Source organism: Alexandromys fortis, unplaced genomic scaffold (assembly GCF_014885135.2).
Source record: "Alexandromys fortis isolate MF-2015 unplaced genomic scaffold, M_Fortis_MF-2015_v1.1 scaffold_84, whole genome shotgun sequence".
Classification (NCBI taxonomy): domain Eukaryota; kingdom Metazoa; phylum Chordata; class Mammalia; order Rodentia; family Cricetidae; genus Alexandromys; species Alexandromys fortis.
In genome coordinates this window covers 1,254,180-1,271,732 of record NW_026068017.1, presented here as the reverse complement: position 1 = coordinate 1,271,732, position 17,553 = coordinate 1,254,180, and the positions used below count along the sequence as shown (strand labels likewise).

Sequence of the window (17,553 nt, the reverse complement as noted above, 5' to 3'; positions counted from 1 at the left end):
CAGAAAACTCCAGGCTCCTTCTCTAACGAACCTGCTTTTTTATGACATAAAAATTGAGCCACTTACATTTTGATATTAAACTTGTAATTAATTAAGTCAGGCATGGTAATGAGTGCCCATAATCCTAGCATTGAGAAGGTAAAAGCAGGAGGACTGGAAATTCAAGGCCATCCTCCCCCAGCTGAGGGAAGCCTGGGCTAAGTGATACCCTGTCTCAAAAAAAAAAAAAAAAAAAATTCAAAAAAACGAAACCTCTGAGATGTAGCTCATTGTCAAGCCTGACCCCACCGCTTAAATTTGGTCACCTCCCACAAGTTGTCCTCAAACAAACAAACAAAAACCCAAAAACCTTTTAATTTACTAAACATTAGCAATAGTTTTGCTTGTTTGTTTTAAAGGATAAGACATCCAGGTGTGGTGGCAGAGGAAGGTGGATCTCTGTGAGTTAGGGGCCAGGCTTGTCTACAAAGTGAGTTTTGGTACTGCCAGGGCTATGTAGACCTTATCTCAGAAAAAAGAAAGAAGGGAGGGAGAGAGGGAGGGAGGGAGGGAGGGAGGGAGGGAGGGAGGGAGGAAGGAAGGAAGGAAGGAAGGAAGGAAGGAAGGAAGGAAGGAAGGAAGGAAGGAAGGAAGGAAAAACAGACATCTCTAGCTTCCCATAAGGCCCTATCACATTCTGACTCTGAAAGCTAACCGGTCCTGCCTGGTTTTGAGTCTTGCATAAGACACACAATGTATGCCCTTCCCTGCCTGGCCTCTCACTCACCATGTTCCTTCTGACTCAGGAACAATATTACACATGACTGTATCTTGTTCATTTTGCTACTGACACCCCATTGCCTGAATAGTGGTTTTTGTGGCTCATTTTCCTGAGTGGTATATTTCCTGATAGTGGGTATTTGAGCAGTTTCCAGTGAGGGACTGTTGTGGATAGCACTGCTTGGCCCTGGAACACATCCTTGGTGTGAATGGGGAGAAAGAATTGGAACCACGTTTTCCAGACAGTTTCCCCACAGATGTCTCTGATGCCACCTGCTGGACAGGAGCCATATGACATATCCAGGGTGGCCTTCAAAAGAGTCCTCTCAAGAACTCGCAGCACAAGACTGGACCATGACCCTACCTGGAAGCCACACCCCTGACAATATAACCTGGTTGGTGTTGCTAAGCCACCACCCAAACCACCCTTGAATCCTAGTTCTAAACACGATCACAGTCCCTAGAGATCTAGGTAAGTTAGAGATCTCAAAGGTTAAGAGGGGACTCTTCCCACTACACCCCATGGTCTATGGCTATAGTATTGGGCTCATCCTAGACTTGGATAAACTGTGACCCTGTGTGGCAGTTGTTTGGGGAACCTTTAGGAGAACCTGATGTCCTAATGAGGCAGGCTCATTGCAGCCTCCCCGGCCCAGCCCCGCCCTGCCCAGACCTGTTCTCTCTTTCACCACCTCCCTTTCCCAAGGCCACCCAGCCACAATCACAGCCTGCTTGCCTCCCTCCCTGGCAGTCTCCACTGTCAGGGTTCTCGGCAGGGACCTGAAGCAGCCCAGGCTATGGAGGCCACAACAGGGCCTGTGCTCTACCACAAGCTGCAGCTCTGGGAGCCTGGCACGGAGTCGGAGGAGGAGGAAGAGGAAGAAATAGCAGAGCCACTGGTCCTCTCCCTAAGGAGATCCCAAAATACCCCCCGGTGAGTCACCAAGGGGCCTGGGAACCCCATAACTCAGGCTGGAAGGCTGGCAAGCTCCTCTCTCTGGAGCCCCTAAGCTGGGTCAGGCAACCCCACAGTGGCTGAGCTCCAGGGACTTTCTAGATGAGTGGGGAAAAGGGACTCTAGGCGGCAGACCCAACTTGGGATTGAGCCAGTCAATCAAAGGTCTATGTATCTGAAGGGACACTTGTACCAAGCCAGTCCCTATCCTGTTTCAGCTTTGCCGGCCTCACCCTACCCCCATGCCACAGCACCAGCTAGGCAGGTTGGGACCTGGCTACATCTGGCTGAGCCCTGCTGCTTGGCCTCCTCTCTCCTGTATGCCAAGCCCCTTCCAGGCCTCCCTCTGACTGACTGGCCTCTGCCTCTACCAACTCTTCTGTAGATACTCTCTCGAAGCCAGCCTCAGTTTCTCCAGATTTTTCCTACCTCTGTGTCTTCGCAGTGCCCCGGACCTGGAATTTTCTCCCTCTCTCTGTCTCTGCCTCTCTCTGTTTCTGTCTCTCTCTCTCTCTCCTTAGCCAGTTTATACTCTTGAAAAAATCAAACCTTTTGGGAAGCATTCCTTGGGTCCTCTCAGGGTCTCCCTCTCTCTGTCTCTGCCTCTCTCTGTTTCTGTCTCTCTCTCTCTCTCCTTAGCCAGTTTATACTCTTGAAAAAATCAAACCTTTTGGGAAGCATTCCTTGGGTCCTCTCAGGGTTCTTGGGTGCCCTCCACTCTATCCCTGGCTCAGGACTCCCCTTTCTGCAGGAACAAGGTTGGTGGGCTGCCAGGAGCCTGGGCCCGCCTGCTGGCAAGTCTGCTTCTGCTAGCTGTTAGCAGCTCCCTGGCTCTGAGGCAGCTGCACAGTAGGGACAGTCCAAAAGAAAACTTGGGCTCTGTGGCCCCTCCAGCCAGCAGACACTCCCATCACCCTGGTGTGTACCACCATGGAGCCATTATCAGCCCTGCAGGTCAGTGCTGGGGAAGGGGCTAGGGGGTCAATGGTCCAGGCCACCTGCCCATCACCCATAGACCTTTCCTTACTGCAGCCACGTGTTCTCAGCTGGGCCAAGAGCTGCTTGTCGCTGGGGGGAATGTCGTGGATGCTGGAGTTGGAGCAGCTTTGTGTCTGGCGGTGGTACATCCTCATGCAACAGGGCTAGGTCAGTGTGATCGGTGGGCCCGGGACAGAGACTCCAACCTGGGACCTAGTCAGTGGCCATTACCTCAAGACTAGCTAGTGAGAAGAACACAAGATCTGAGCACCAACCCTACTCTTGGGTAACCTTTGACCCCCCAACCTGGTCAGTAACTCCTGTTTCTCCACCTGGGACTGCCAGAGGATCCTGACCCCAGCCCTGGTCAGTGCCTCTGACCCCTGTGTGGTCTCTTTGTCTCCCAACAGGTGGCATGTTCTGGGGCCTCTTCTACAACAGCTCCTCAGGAAACTCAACTGCCCTGACAGCAGGCCCAGTGCAAACCCTGGCCCCGGGCCTGGGGCTGCCCACAGCTCTGCCTGCCCTTCATTTGCTTCACACACACTTTGGCCGCCTGACCTGGCCACAGCTGTTGGCCAAGCCCACCAAGCTGGCTCAAGAGGGCTTTGAGGTAGATGCGCCCCTGGCAAGTGCACTAGCAGCCCAGGGCACCAAGGGACTTTGTCCACTCTTCTGCCATACCAACGGGGCTCCACTGAGTCTTGGGGCTCGAGCTACCAACCCCAAACTGGCAGCTGTGCTGCACCAGGCAGCCCTGGCCTCTAGCTCTGATCTTGTTGGGGATGCCTTGCTGAGTTTGCTGGTCAAAGACCTGGAGCTCGGGGAGCCTCCTGCTCAGCCCATGCCCTCCTTAGAGCCCGCACTGCAGCTTTCCATGCCGCAGGGTGTCCTCTTCACTACTCCCGGTCCCTCAGCTGGCCCAGAACTTCTGGAACTGCTGGAGTCGGCCCTTCACTCCAGGACACCCAGCCCTACTTCCTGTCTGTCTCTCCAGCAAACTGCCATGACCTCAGGGAGTAGCGCCGTGGCCACCGTGGACAGCAGTGGTTCTATGCTCCTCCTAACCTCCTCAATCAACAGCTCCTTTGGTTCTGGACACCTGTCCCCAAGCACCGGGGTTCTGCTCAGCAACCTGGTAGCCAGATCGGCACCTAGTGCCTGGGCCTGCCCACTCATTCTCCGTGGCACCCTGGATGACATGGAATCCGATATGTTGGGGCTAGTGGCTTCAGGGATGCCCAGAGGGACCAAGGCCATCACTTGCACCTTGCTCAATCATCTGGCAACACCTCAAACCCAGCATCAAGCTCAACAAAGACCCACAGAAAGCCCTGGAGTTTGTGGCCAAGGGAGCCTACTCCAAGTGGCAGTCCATGCAGAACATGCCCATGTCTCCAGTGTCCCCAGTGGCTGCTGCCCCTTCCAGGGGTATTAACAGAGGGACGGAGTATGGAAAGGGCAAAGCTATCTGGAACCTGAGGGCCAAAACAGAGGCCTAGCAGCAATGAGTGCAGACAGAGAACGTATCTGTGATGTGTTCGCTGCCATCAGCCCGCCGTTCATCATGTTCTGTCACCTGGCTCTAGCTCTGTCCTCCAGGGCTAGTTAGTCCCACCGTGTTTCCTGGTATCCACACTGATGGAATTGCTGGGTTTTCTATCATATCAGGACCTAGAGGATGATGAAAAAGAGACTGAGTGCAGCTCAGCTTCAGGAAAGTCAGTGGAAGGTTGAGAGCCTAGTCTTTGGGCAGTACGGGCAGCGCCGTCTTCCACTGGACCATGCCCTGCTGATCTTTATCAGTTGCAATGGAAGCTAATAAAGTCCAAATCTCCCAGGGTCCAAGTGCCATCCCTGCTTTTGGGTTAACTTTTTCATTATCCCATGAGATCTCTGATGCCAAGGCATCCGCCATGTGCAACACAGATGACAAGAACACCAGACACAGGTGGCGCCTGGACTGGTGTCTTTCAGCTTTCCCCTGCTCCACCCACCTTCTGCGTCCTGGGGTTCTATCTGTGCAAGGTAAATCTTAGTTTCACAGGTAGGACAGATGGCAGAGTAGAGAAGAGTTGGGCAAGTGAGTAGGGAACACTGCTGATAACAAAGGCCTGGAACTGGATTGCCTGTGAGCTTCCCTTTAGGGTTGCAATCTCCGGGCTACAACCCCCTAGAAATAGTTCCTCAGGCCAAGGGCAAGGACATCCAGTAGCACTTCCCCTACCTGACAAAGTAAAAGACAATTTTGGTTTAATGTTTTGAGGGTTTTAATTTTTTATTTTTTAAAAAAAAAAAGATGCTTTTACTTTATGTGAGTATTTTGACTACATATGTGTACGTGAACCACACACATCTTGCATTTGAGGAGGCCAGAAGAGGGCTCTGGATCCCTGGAACTGGGGTTACAGCTGTGAGTTGCTACATGGGTGCTCAGAACTGAACTTAGGTCCTTGGCAAGAGTAGGAAGTTAAGCAATCAGCATCTCCCCAGCCCTTATATTTTTATTTTTTTTGTTTGTTTTTCTTTTTTTGGATTTTCGAGACAGGGTTTCTCCGAAGCTTTTGGTTCCTGTCCTGGAACTAGCTCTTGTAGACCAGGCTGGCCTTGAACTCACAGAGATCCGCCTGCCTCTGACTCCTGAGTTCTGGGATCAAAGGTGTGCGCCACCACCGCCCGGCTTTTGTTTGTTTTTCGAGACAGGGTTTCTCTGTAGTTTTGGAGCTAGCTCTGGAACTAGCTCTTGTAGACCAGGTTAGCCTTGAACTCACAGAGGTCCGCCTGCTTCTGTCTCCTGAGTTCTGGGATTAAAGGCGTGCGCCACCACCGCCCGGCGTCCAGTGACTACTCTTAAACAGCATCTTAGGATCTACTGAATTTTAATTTCCAAGGCTTTTAACAGGTGTTTTGACATATTTTAGCATTTAAAGGGCTCTGCTCCCTACAGTCCTTATTTTCATGATAATTATCGTTTTAAATGGATTTTGCTACTTGTTCTTCAACTAGAAAGTCCTCGGAAGCCGTGGCTTTGTCCCCGAGCACACAGTAGGCGGGGAATAGCTGACGCACGGGTGTCGGAAAGGCTCGCGGGTAGATGGAAGTCTGGAAGGAGACCGTGTCGCTACTTTTCAGTGGACTTGTGCCGCGGGCCGTCCGAAACGCCTCCAGTATAAAGAAAGGGATCAAAGTAGCAGTCACCCCACACGCGCGAGTGAGCACCAGACGCGGCTCCACCCTCGACCAGACCGGAAAGGTACGACGTCCCGCCCCACCACTCCCAACCACTCCGGACCTCCAGGCTCCGCCCCCAGCCGGCCGTCCCAGTGCGCACGCGCCGGGGCCTGACCTGGAAGAGACCGTCTTCCGAGCCCACGTGTTTCGTGCAGCATGGCGGAGATGAGGAGTCCCACGAAAGCTGAGCCTGCGCCTCCCGCAGAAGCGGTGCAAGATGACCGCCGCGACCTACTGTAGCACAGCCGCGAGTTCTTGGACTTCTTCTGGGACATCGCGAAGCCGGAGCAGGAAACGCGGCTCCAGGCCACCGAGAAGTTGCTGGAGTACTTGCGCACAAGGCCGAGTGTATGATGGCGGGGCCTGCACACTCAGTCGCGGCTCTAGATGCAAGGGGGGGCAGGGGCGGGCTCCCAGGTCACTGTTGAACACGAAGGATACTTTTGGTTCCGCAGGGTTCGGAGATGAAGTACGCCCTGAAGCGCCTGGTCACTGGACTTGGGATGGGCCGAGAAGCCGCTCGGCCTTGCTATAGTCTGGCGCTGGCACAGGTGAGGTGGCGCGCTGGCAAGGGCGCAACTACGCTGGTCAAAAGATGGGTGTAAGGTTAGGGGGCACCGCAGCCGCTGGGTAAGGAGAAATCCGAGAGGATTCTGAAGTTTTCTATCTGATACATGTTTAGTAGGCGTATTAGCTAGTTATTGGAAGCAGTGAACTTTGAAGTTGACTTATGCAAGGCTGGGGACTCCTCTCTAGGTTAGGAACTTAACTAATGGCAGGCCGCTCAGAAGTGCGTACAACAAAGAGCAGCAGTGAACACTAACCTGTAGGGTCAACCTCAAGGCAGCTCGGCTTAGGATGTGTGGCTGAGATGGGTTTTTCAGGAGGGATAGATGAGCAGTCGAAGCCTTCAGAAGCCCTGGTGGAGATGGGGCTCAGTGTAGGATTTGGTCCCATGAAAGCAGTGGGTTATCCCGTAGCACTTGTGGTGAGAGATGGGAGGAGTGACCAGGATTACGTAGAGGGAAAGCTGAATTGAAGAAGGGGAGTTGGCTTGGTCTAGCGTGGCTCCCCTGGGTCACTCCTCTGAGCTCCTTTCGGTTTTGCTGGCAGCTGTTACAGTCTTTTGAAGACATTCCTTTATGCAGCATCCTGACTCAGATACAGGAAAAATACAATCTGCAAACAGCAAACAAGGTGAGTGGTCCCAGACATACCGGCCCCCGCCTGAACAGGCATGGGTGGGGTCATGGACCCTCTTCACCCGTGTTTGCCATCTTCCTCTAGGCGATGCTGAGACCTGCTCTCTTTGCAAACCTGTTTGGGGTGCTAGCTCTCTTTCAGTCAGGCCGCCTGGTGGAGGTAAGAGTGTTGGGTACAGGAGGCAAGGGTTCGGGTTGGTGGGGAACAGACAGGAGTGTGCCCTGTTCATACTATGTTTTCTGTGGGTACTAGGACCAGGAGGCCCTGATGAAGTCAGTGAGATTGCTGAATATCCTCTCCCATCACAACAACCACTTACAAGGCCAGCCAATGAAGGTCCTGGTGGACATCCTCTCCAAGGTATGGGATCACAGGTTGTGTTGTATGGTTCTGGGAACGTTGAGAAGATTTCAGTTAGCACACGAGACCATTAAGACAGATGGCTTAACCATGCAGCTGGTGGAAAGAGCTGTGAAGATAGTTTTAGATTCATTTATTTTTTTGTCAGCAAACATCTTAAAGTTTTGTTTATTCTGTGTACACTGTTCTGCCTTCATGTGGGCCTGCAGGCCAGAAGAGGGCACCCGATCTCATTACAGATGGTTGCGAGCCACCATGTGGTTGCTAGGAATTGAACTCGGGGCCTTCTGAAGACCAGGCGGTGCTCATAACTCAGCAGTTATGAACCATCTCTCTAGCCCCATGTCACCAAATATCTTAAAATTTGCCTGTCTTTCTGGTTCGCAGTGTGTCTCCATTCAGTTAGGCACTTCAGATGCTCCATAGCTCTCAGGTTTCTGAGATCTGGAACAGTGTTTGTCGGCACTTGAATATGTAGAAGGCAATCTGAATACATTTGCCATAGCTATGCTGTCTACTTGGGAGACCGAGGCAGGTTCACATTTAGAATCATTTGCCACTAGCTCATCCCTGTTTGGGCCTTTCTGCACAAACAGAGAACCAGAATTTAAGTTGCAGCCCCTCATATAGGGCTCCGTGTATAAAAATCAGGCTGGTCCTCTAAAACACAAAAGGAATAATTTTAAATGTAGCCCCCAGGCCAGTTAGCCATCTAGGATGCTGGGGATGGGTAGCCAGCACTTTCTTACAGGTCTGACAATTAACAAGTTGGCTAACTGGAGCTGTATCAAAAGCCCATGGGGTAGAGCGAGACCCGGAGGGAGAAACGGAGGTGCTAGGAGGGCCGCCCTCTCCACCTATGCTCTCACCACAGGTCCCAGAGTCCGTGTTCGAGGAGATCCTGCCAAAGGTCCTCAAGGATGACTTGAGAGTGATCCTCAGCTCCCCTAAGTACCTGGAGCTCTTCCTCTTGGCTAAGCAGAGGGTGCCAGCGAAGCTTGAGTCACTGGTGGGCTCAGTTGACCTGTTCTCAGAAGAGAATATCCCCAGGTTTGAGGAGAGAGTGGGTGGGCTCTCCTTGGGGGGGGTGTCCTGAACCCCAGACTTCTAGACAGTGTTGCTGAGCCCCATCTGCACTCTGTAGTCTAGTGAAGGTGCTGAAGATGGCAGCCAAGTCCGTAAGGAAGGAGCAAAAGCTGCCAGACGTGTCTCTGAGCCTCCTCCGCCTATCACTTAAGGAGAACAAATTCACACTGTTTTGGAAGGAGGTTGTGGAGCAGGAGCTGCTGAAGAAGCTAAGCTGGTCAACCAGGTGTGTGCAAGACACTAACTAACCTCTGCTCCAGTCTGGGTGGGATGTGTTCTGAAGCCCACCACAAAGAACAGGGTCTCTGACCAGGCTCTGCCCCGCCCCTTCTTAGCTACATGTGTTTCCGCCTGCTGGGTGCATCCCTGCCACTGCTGTCAGAAGAGCAGCTGCAGCTGGTGATGCGGGGAGACTTGATCCGCCATTTTGGGGAGCACGCGGTCATTTCTAAGGTAGGTGTCATCCCTTGAAGTTCAGCAATGCCCAAAAGGGCCAGACAGTGGGTTCTTCCTCTGAAGATGTGTGACAGGACTGGGGACTATAGAAGAGTTTGGCCAGTGGTCAGGCCCTTTTGTCCTGAGGCCCACTCTCTAGCGGGCCCAACCAGTCATCTGTCTGGCTCTTCTAGGGCCATTGATGAGAACAGTTATTCCCAGTGTATTCTGTATTTTTGTGCCTGCCATCCATAAGACAGTGATAGCAGGGGCCCAGTACAAAGGGTTGTCGTAAGAAAAGAAGTAACCTGGTGGTGATCACATGAAAATCGGTGGGTTTTGAATCACACTGACACAACTAGATACTGATCTATCAGGATTTGGGCCCTGCTTCCCCTCATGCCGCATTGAACTAGGGAAGCATCTTGTCCTCAGTCTTTGAGCCAGATTGGGGACCTTCTTGAGCTGGGATTGTAGGAATTTGAGGGGTCAAAGATTAGAGAGACCTTGGTGGAGCTGTGGCAACACTGGCCCTACTGTGAACTCGGGGCATTCTAGCCCAGGGTTTAACCTAGAAAGGGAGAGGGAGGAAGGTGGAAATGTTGGCCACTTCACATTGGTAACCCAACCTCATGCTCATCTCTTGTAGCCCCAAAACCTGTTCAAGTTTGTGCCAGAGATAAGTAAATATGTGAGTATCTTCCTAGAGGGGTGCCAGGATGACCCCAAACGACAGTTTGCTATGATGGTGGCCTTCACATCCATCACCAACCAAGGTCTCCCTGTCATGCCTACCTTCTGGCATGTCACACGGTTTTTAAGTAGTGAAGCCCTGCAAAGCTATGTGGCCTGGTTGCGGGACATGTTCCTCCAGCCAGACCTGGACTCCTTGGTTGACTTCAGCACTACCAACCAGAAGAGAGCACAGGATGCCTCAGTCAATGTGTGAGTAGCGGGTGTCAGGAACATTGAGAACCCAAACCCCTGAGTGGGGAGGGAGGAAAGTTAGTTCTTGAAGGTAGCCTGGGAGTTTCCTGATTGGTATTTGGAGGTCAGGGCAGAGTATGGGTGGTCCTGCCACAGTGGAGCAAAGGAGCACCCTATTTTTATTGTCGTGTTTGACTTATGTGACCTGCTCATGCTCCCAGGCCAGAGCGATGTGTGTTACGGCTCCGGAAGTGGATCATCCACCGCCTGGTCAGCCTTGTGGACCATCTGCACCTGGAGAAGGATGATGCTGTGGTTGATCAAGTAGCCAGGTGTGTAAGGAGCTAGCCCCCTGTGGGTGGCATGGCCATGGAACTAGGCTCTTTGCCTGGTCCATGTTTGGGGGCACCCTTGGAGCCAGAAGCTTTCAGGTTAAGTTGTTAGGGAATGGACCCAAAGGAATCACCAGGGTACTTGAGCCAGTCATGGAAAGAGACCCAGAAAGTGTAGAACTGTGGGACCCCAAAAGTTCAGGCTTGACCTATGAATTTTACAGGCAGTCTTTGCCCATCAGTATCTACAAGTCAGGAGCAGCTCTTATTCTGCTGCTCCAAATCGGGTCATCCACTTGTATTCAGAGGGTCACACCAGAGAAGTGACCCTTACATGGTGCAACTGAGGGGAGTCTAGCCATGCCAATCAATGCTGGTTGTGCTCCTAGGTTTTGCTTGTTCCACGCCTTCTTTAAGACAAAGAAGGCCACCCCCCAGATCCCAGAGACAAAGCAACACTTCTCCTTTCCCTTGGACAACCGGAACCGAAGTGTCATCATTAGTTCCTTCTTCAGGTAAGTCTGTGCCACTCAGCAGATGGAGACACTTGTTTCTTCTCTGAGCTGTGAGCAAGTTTAGAGAGCCTGGAGGGCCTGGAGACTGAGCCCCAGGGTTGGCAGGGAGGCTGGGTATGTTGTGAACCTTTCCTTCTCCATTCCCAGCCTGCTGCAGACCCTCAGTGTGAAGTTTAGGCAGTCTCCAGACTTGAATGAAAGCGGGAAGCCCTGGACTTACCGCCTGGTGCAGTTTGCAGACATGCTGTTGAACCACAGCCGCAATGTGACCCTGGTGACACCCTTCACAACACAGCAGCGCCAGGCCTGGGACCAGTATGGGCCTGGGGTTTCTGGGGGTGGAGGAGGGTACCCTGTCCATCAGTGGTGCCTGTAAACATGCCTTGTCCTCTCCCCAGGATGATGAGTACTTTGAAGGAACTTGAGGCCCAGTCTTCAGAAACCAGGTCCATTGCCTTCCAGCACTTGCTGCTTTTGGTGGGCCTCCACCTCTTCAAGGTATTGTGGTCTGCAGAGAAGGGGCATGGGGCCACCCCTACTGAGAGGCTTTGAAGGCAATGGAGATGGAGGGTGACGGTGGATTCCCTTACCATAACCCAGTCCTACATAAAAGTTACAGCTCAAGGGGAAAAGCCACTCTATCCACATGGGCCCTAGCCAGCATCCCAGCATTCCATGTAGGGCTTCTATGCATATGCCAGGTGCCAGAAGCAGAGTAGCCTGCTTTGAGCCACACCTCCAGTGGCTGAGATTTTAAGAGTCCCTAGATACTCATTGGAAGTGATAGATATAAAAGAAAGTGCTGCCCCCTGCAGGAGGGAGGCCACAGTCTGACACAGAACACTTGTCATTTAATAGTCATTTAGAAACAGGTTCCAGGCTTCTATGTATAACTCTGAGGGCTTCCCCTCACCCCAAAGTAAGGGACAATCATGCCTGAGGCTGGTAATGTCCCCAGCAAAGGCTCTGTGGCCTGCCACAGTTTCCCAGTGTATCATATTCTGCAGTCCTGGGCCCTCAAGAACCTCCTCTCCCCCGCCCCCATTTTTCTTATAAGAAGCTTTGATATTTTTTTTTAACATTTTAAAATTTGTTTTGTGTGGTGTTATGTGCCATAGTGCACATGTGGAGATCAGAGGACAACTTAGGGGTTTGGTTCTCCTGCCGTGAGGGTTGTCAGGTTTGGAAACAGGTGCTGTTGTCCTCTCAGGGTATCTCACCAGGCCCCTGATGCTCTTTTATCAAAACTGCTGCAGGTCTTGTTAGCGGCAAGCCTGTGGTTTCCAGACCCCTGCATCTCTGAATTTGACTGGCAGAAGAAATTGCAGTTTGGGTTTATCAAACCCAGGGAGAAAAGGCACAGCCCAGAGGGCAGGCACCTCCCAGTTCTCAAAGCCAGGGAGATAGAGACCACTGGCTTAGGCATGGACTCCTTCCTCTCTGCCCATAGCATTATCAAACAAAAGACTGCTTTCTGGGTATACAGGTTATTCCCAGCAAGATGCACTTAAATCTAATTAAAATCAGAACCACGCCTTTAATCCCAGTACAGGAGGCAGGGGCAGGCGGATCTCAGTGAGTTTGAGGACAGCCTGGTCTACAGAGCTAGTTCTAGGGCAGCTAGGGCTACACAAGAGAAACCCTGTCTCATAAAGCAAAAAGCCCAATGGTTTTCAAGTATATAACTAAAACCAGAAGTGCAAGGATAGCCCAGCAGTGTGAGATTAGCCTATTCTGGTCCTGTGGCTCTGGGTGTGTCTGTCAGTCTTGACTGTGAGTGTTGATGGGGAGTGTGGACTCTGGGTGTGTCTAACTGTACAAGGTGTGAAAAGGTTCTTGGGTGGCTCTTAGGTGCCCAGTCTGAATGGTAAGAGTGATTGGCCAAGAAAGGCTGGTGTCTGGCTTACCTGAGGACTCTGGTTCCAGTTCCTTTCTGACTTCTGCCTTATCCTGCCCACAGTCCCCTACAGAGAGTTGTGATGTCCTGGGTGACATCCAGACCTGCATCAAGAAAAGTATGGAACAGAATCCCCGTCGATCACGCTCTAGGGCCAAAGGTGCATCATTACTCCTGGGGCAGGCTGGGCAACCAGGCTATCTGTGTCCTGCTCAGCCTAAATCTGCTTTCCTGCTTGTAGCTTCCCAGGAACCAGTATGGGTGGATGTGATGGTGGAGATCTTGCTGTCCCTGCTTGCTCAACCCAGCAACTTGATGCGTCAGGTGGTCCGGAATGTATTTGGCCACATCTGTTCCCACCTTACGCCACGTGGTCTGCAGCTAATCCTGGCTGTGAGTTGGGGCCTTGGAGAAATAAGATTGTAAGATGGGTCCACTGAGATATACTGGGGATGTGTGACATCTTCCCATCTTCTGTTTTCCTCCCTGGGGTGGTGGGGGCCTTTGGTCAAGATAGAAGAGGCTACAGGAGTCACCTGAGGAAGGTAGGCAGTTGGGGCAGCAAATGCAATTGTATTCTGGGACTTCTCCTCAGGTGCTTATCCCTGAGACAAATGAGGATGAGGATGACAACGTGGTGGTCACTGATGATACCAGTGAGAAGCAGCTGGAACATGGAGAGGTACTTACCAGTGAGGTGCAAGGTAGGGTGACTGACTGGAGATAAATCACATGGTATCACTGAGAAGGTATGATTTACCTGCCTCACCTATAGGATGAAGGCTCAGATAGTGAGGACGATAAAAACTCAGATAGTGACATGGATAGCGATGATGGAGCAGAGAGTGAAGAGGAAGACCGTGATAAGGATGTGCAGCCAGGCTTTCGTCAGCGGCTGATGGAAGTGTTGCAAGCTGGGAATGCACTGGTGAGCAGGAGCCAGGGGAGTAAGGGTTTGTCTACCTACCTAAGGCCAGGCACCTGTGCTTAGGCTGTGTTTCTGTACCTCAGGGTGGAGTAGACAGTGAGGATGAAGAGGAGGAGCTTGGAGATGAGGCTATGATGGCCCTGGACCAGAACCTGTCCAGCCTATTTGCAGAGCAGAAGTTGCATATTCAGGCCCGGCAAGAGGAAAAGAACAAGGTGCAGAAGGAGAAGAAGCTCCGACGGGACTTCCAAATCCGGGTGAGTGTGCAAGTGACTGCCAGACACCCTGAGCTGTTCCTGCCTCCCCTGTGCTCCTGCATGGTCTCATTCCCAGTCCTCTGGCCACAGGTACTAGACCTGATTGAAGTGCTGGTGACCAAGCAGCCTGAGCACCCCCTGGTCCTGGAACTACTTGAGCCATTGCTGAGCATAATCCAACACAACATGCGCAGCAAAGGCTCCAGCAAGCAGGAGCAGGACCTCCTGCACAAGACCGCCCGCATCTTCATGTGAGTGCACATGCCCTGGCTAACACATGACCCTAATTGACTTTTCTTCCATTTCCTTCATGCTCCCTATGCCTAGAGCAGGGGTCCTGAAGCTCTGGTCCTATCCCAGCCATCAGTGTTAAAATACTCTGGAATTCTGACAGGAGGTTAGGACTGTCTCTATGCTAGTCCAGATCATGCTATGTGTTCAGACACTGTTTTGTCCTCCCCCCCACCCACCACTCTGTCCCTAAGCACACATTGGCCTTAGGCTTGATTTACAGTCTGAGGCCACTGTCCCACAAAATAGGTACAGTCAAGAGAGGTGTTCGGCCCCTGGGTCAAGTCCCTGCCTTGTCTCTAAAAGTCAGTGTTTTAATCTATGCAGTGGTACCTAGGGCTCTTCTTGCTGTGCATGGCAGCGCAAGGTCAAGGGCATCTTTTGACCAGTTTGCCCCACCCACAGGCACCATCTATGCCGTGCCCGCCACTACTGCCACGAGGTGGGGCCCTGTGCAGAGGCTCTGCATGCCCAGGTGGAGCGCCTTGTACAGCGTGCTGGCAGTCAGACTGACACCTCTGTGGCCCTTTACTGCTTTAACGCCTCTCTGTATCTACTGCGAGTCCTCAAGGGCAACACTGCTAAGAAGCACCAGGATGGTCAGATGCTACAGGGAGCCGACACCAAGCCTGAACCCAAGGACCCAGAGGTGAGCCAGGAGCCAGTCTGGGCAGTTTCCAGAAAACTTAAACCAACTCTTGGCCAGGACTCGTCAGTCTTTTATGCCTTGCTCCCTGTCTCACCCCAGCTTTCTCATCAGGCTCAGACTGCCAATTGCTTGGACTTGAACTTTGTGACCCGGGTATACTCGGCAGCACTGGAATCTCTTCTGACCAAGCGTAACAGCCCCCTCACTGTCCCCATGTTCCTCAGCCTTTTCTCCCGGTATCCGGTAAGTGCAGGTGGAGCCAGCCCTCCTCTTTGGACCCCTGCCTGTCCCAGAACCCAGCTAAGGGTCCCTGTCCTCCCTCAATCCCTAGGTGATCTGTAAGAACCTGCTCCCCATCCTGCTCCAGCATGTGGCTGGCCCATTGCGACCCCGCCATCAGGTAAGGGTCTGTCTGAATCACCTGTGCAACCTTCTCACTGAGGCCTAAGAGACCTGCTTCACTGACCTTGGCTATTCTTACGCTGCAACATATGGTGGGCACAGAGGAACTTCAGGAGCCTTGCTGTCTGGCCCAAGGCCTCCAGCATTGCTGATACCTATATGAGAAGTCACCCTGTCTGCTTAGATGCCAGGGTTGTCAGGCAGGCTTGAGGGAGACAGCATTAAGCCAGTAAGGCAAGAGACAGTCCCAGCATGAGGTTGGAGTCATTGCCTCTTCAGATCTCAGCAGCCCTTTACCCATATGAGAGAGGAGCTGATGACTGTAAGGCCCAGTACAGGCAGCCTCTGAGCCTTTACTGGGCATGTTGGGGCTCTTGCTGGCTACATTCTCCTTGATGCAGGCCCAGGCATGCACACTGCTCCAGAAGACCCTATCTGCCCGGGAGCTAAGAGTATGTTTTGAGGATCCTGAGTGGGAGCAGCTGATTGGCCAGGTCTTGGAAAAGGTCACCCAGGTAACACAGCTGTGAGGCTCCCACCCATGAATTCACCCCCAGGTTTCTGGAAACCAGATTGCTTGGAACTTGAGGTTCTAGAGTGGGTTGTACAAGCTAACTAGTCCCCAGAGACATTTCCTCCCTCTGGGCCACTGCTATGAGAGGCATGCAGAAAGGCCTTGGGCAGTTCTTAGGAGTGCCTCAGTGTTGACCTTCCTCCTTAGACACTGCACACACTCGGGGAGGCACAGAGCAAGGGGGAGCACCAGAGGGAGCTGTCCACCTTGGAGCTGCTGAACAGTCTCTTCAGGACAGTCAATCATGAGGTAAGGCAGCTGCCCAAAAGTCAGTGCCCCAGATGGAATGGACATCACACCAAGACTGTGGCAGTGGTCCTTCCTTCCAGGGAGAGAATCTGGCCTTTTCAAAGACTACAGTGTGACTGGTAGAAGTGATTGACTTCGAGGTAGAGGGCCGCATCTAGAGCTGGCAGACTAGGGGTGAGACGCTGTCACATTGCGTCAGAAAACTGAAAAGTGATACATAGTGATAGTGAGAAGAGCTAGAGTTGGTCCCAGGCGGGCAGCAGTTTGGAAGGAGGCCAGGTTTCCAGGCAGGGAGGGGTAAGAGTTACTCATGGGCTTATCAGGGTAGAGGCCAGGATGCCACTGGAAATGGACATCTGGGTACCCTAGTCTGGAACCATCCTTACAGGGGACTGAGGCTGAAAAAGCAGACCTGAGCCCCTGTTTTTGGAAAGGGAAACAATGCTAGGGGCCTTGTTTTTCCACAGTAGAGACTAGTAATTTAGAGACAGGAGTGGCTAAGGTTCCAGGAGCAGGTGGAAGACCCAAAAGCTGACAAAAAGCCATGTCACCACTACTACTCCAGCCTGCTTTTCCTCTGCAGAAGCTGTCTGTGGACCTCACCTCTCTCTTGGGCATGCTGCAGAGCAAGCAGCAGAAGCTGCAGCAAAACTTGAAGCAGGGGAATCACTCCTCTGGTTCCAACCGCCTCTACGACCTCTACTGGCAGGCCATGAGGATGCTAGGAGTCCAGTATGTTCTGGGAGAGGAACCCACACCCTGGGAATGGGACTGAAGATGCCCTCAGTGCCGTCAGTATTGTACTCTCTCACTTTGTGTTTTACTACTTCTTTACAGGCGTCCCAAGTCAGAAAAGAAGAATGCCAGGGATATTCCTAGCGACTCCCAGAGCCCTATTAGCATGAAACGGAAGAAAAAGGGATTCTTGCCTGAGACCAAGAAACGAAAGAAACTTAAATCTAAGGATGCCACACCAGAAAAGGATGCTGCTGCATCAGGGCAGGATGTAGTGATGGCAGATGCCACACCCGCTGCTGGTGGTACAGACCAGCCCCCCAGCACAGGCAAGAAGAAAAGGAAGAGAGGGAAGGCCAACACCCCATCCCAGGTGAATGGGACACCTGTCACCAAGAGTCCAGCTCCCAACAACCCCACCCTAAGCCCCAGCACCCCTGCTAAGACCCCAAAACTACAGAAGAAAAAAGAGAAGCTGTCACAGGTGAATGGAACCACTCCTGTGTCCCCCATAGAGCCTGAAGGCAAAAAACATTACCAGAAGGCTCTTCCCACAAAGGATGTCTTGAGAAAGACCCCCCAGTCTTCCCTGCCACGAAAAAGGGCAAGGCTGTCTCTGGTTAACAGGAGCCCCAGCCTGTTCCAGAGTGGGGTCAAGAAAAGGAAAGTGGCCCGGAAGAAGGTGCAGACACCTTGAGTGTGGTGTGGTCTGTTTTCCCCTGTCTTGAGCAACCCAAGAGACTTCTATTTTTCACCAGTATTTTAATAAATATTGCCATGGTATATGACA

The 17,553-nt window shown here is 52.2% G+C and overlaps 2 protein-coding genes and 1 long non-coding RNA gene across 4 annotated transcripts; 2 read left to right on the top strand and 1 right to left on the bottom strand.

Annotated features, from left to right (window-relative positions):
* Nucleotides 1–469: 469 nt before the first annotated feature.
* Ggt6 (gamma-glutamyltransferase 6) lies at nt 470–6,517 on the top strand. Its single transcript, XM_050162455.1, has 5 exons — nt 470–1,693; nt 2,466–2,668; nt 2,747–2,860; nt 3,103–6,271; nt 6,379–6,517. Exons 1-4 carry the CDS (start codon nt 1,557–1,559, stop codon nt 4,128–4,130), a joined length of 1,482 nt encoding a protein of 493 aa, XP_050018412.1. The 5' UTR covers nt 470–1,556; the 3' UTR covers nt 4,131–6,271; nt 6,379–6,517.
* Nucleotides 6,385–17,551, top strand: Mybbp1a (MYB binding protein 1a). The gene is made up of 25 exons (XM_050162450.1): nt 6,385–6,474; nt 7,037–7,120; nt 7,211–7,285; nt 7,379–7,486; nt 8,361–8,536; nt 8,631–8,798; nt 8,908–9,025; nt 9,657–9,952; nt 10,156–10,266; nt 10,656–10,781; nt 10,929–11,096; nt 11,180–11,279; nt 12,742–12,838; nt 12,920–13,071; nt 13,274–13,360; nt 13,454–13,606; nt 13,690–13,863; nt 13,954–14,114; nt 14,560–14,803; nt 14,903–15,046; nt 15,135–15,203; nt 15,607–15,720; nt 15,927–16,028; nt 16,612–16,760; nt 16,866–17,551. Exons 1-25 carry the CDS (start codon nt 6,388–6,390, stop codon nt 17,458–17,460), a joined length of 3,858 nt encoding a protein of 1,285 aa, XP_050018407.1. The 5' UTR covers nt 6,385–6,387; the 3' UTR covers nt 17,461–17,551.
* On the bottom strand, nt 6,930–8,503 carry LOC126513882 (uncharacterized). 2 transcript variants are annotated; one of them, XR_007595460.1, is made up of 3 exons: nt 8,356–8,503; nt 7,446–7,516; nt 6,930–7,075 (listed from the first exon to the last, which is right to left on the bottom strand). It is a non-coding gene; the product is annotated as an uncharacterized lncRNA (long non-coding RNA). The 2 variants fall into 2 exon arrangements; XR_007595459.1 differs by having other exon boundaries at nt 7,446–7,595; nt 8,356–8,497.
* Nucleotides 17,552–17,553: the final 2 nt, after the last annotated feature.

Excerpts from the sequence above, each read along its gene's own strand:
- Ggt6 (XM_050162455.1), top strand. The coding sequence starts at position 1,557 with ATGGAGGCCACAACAGGGCCTGTGCTCTACCACAAGCTGCAGCTCTGG. Across the intron at positions 1,694-2,465 it reads AGATCCCAAAATACCCCCCG|GAACAAGGTTGGTGGGCTGC; the intron begins GTGAGTCACCAA and ends CCCTTTCTGCAG. Across the intron at positions 2,669-2,746 it reads AGCCATTATCAGCCCTGCAG|CCACGTGTTCTCAGCTGGGC; the intron begins GTCAGTGCTGGG and ends TCCTTACTGCAG.
- Mybbp1a (XM_050162450.1), top strand. The coding sequence starts at position 6,388 with ATGAAGTACGCCCTGAAGCGCCTGGTCACTGGACTTGGGATGGGCCGA. Across the intron at positions 6,475-7,036 it reads ATAGTCTGGCGCTGGCACAG|CTGTTACAGTCTTTTGAAGA; the intron begins GTGAGGTGGCGC and ends TTTTGCTGGCAG. Across the intron at positions 10,267-10,655 it reads GTGGTTGATCAAGTAGCCAG|GTTTTGCTTGTTCCACGCCT; the intron begins GTGTGTAAGGAG and ends TTGTGCTCCTAG.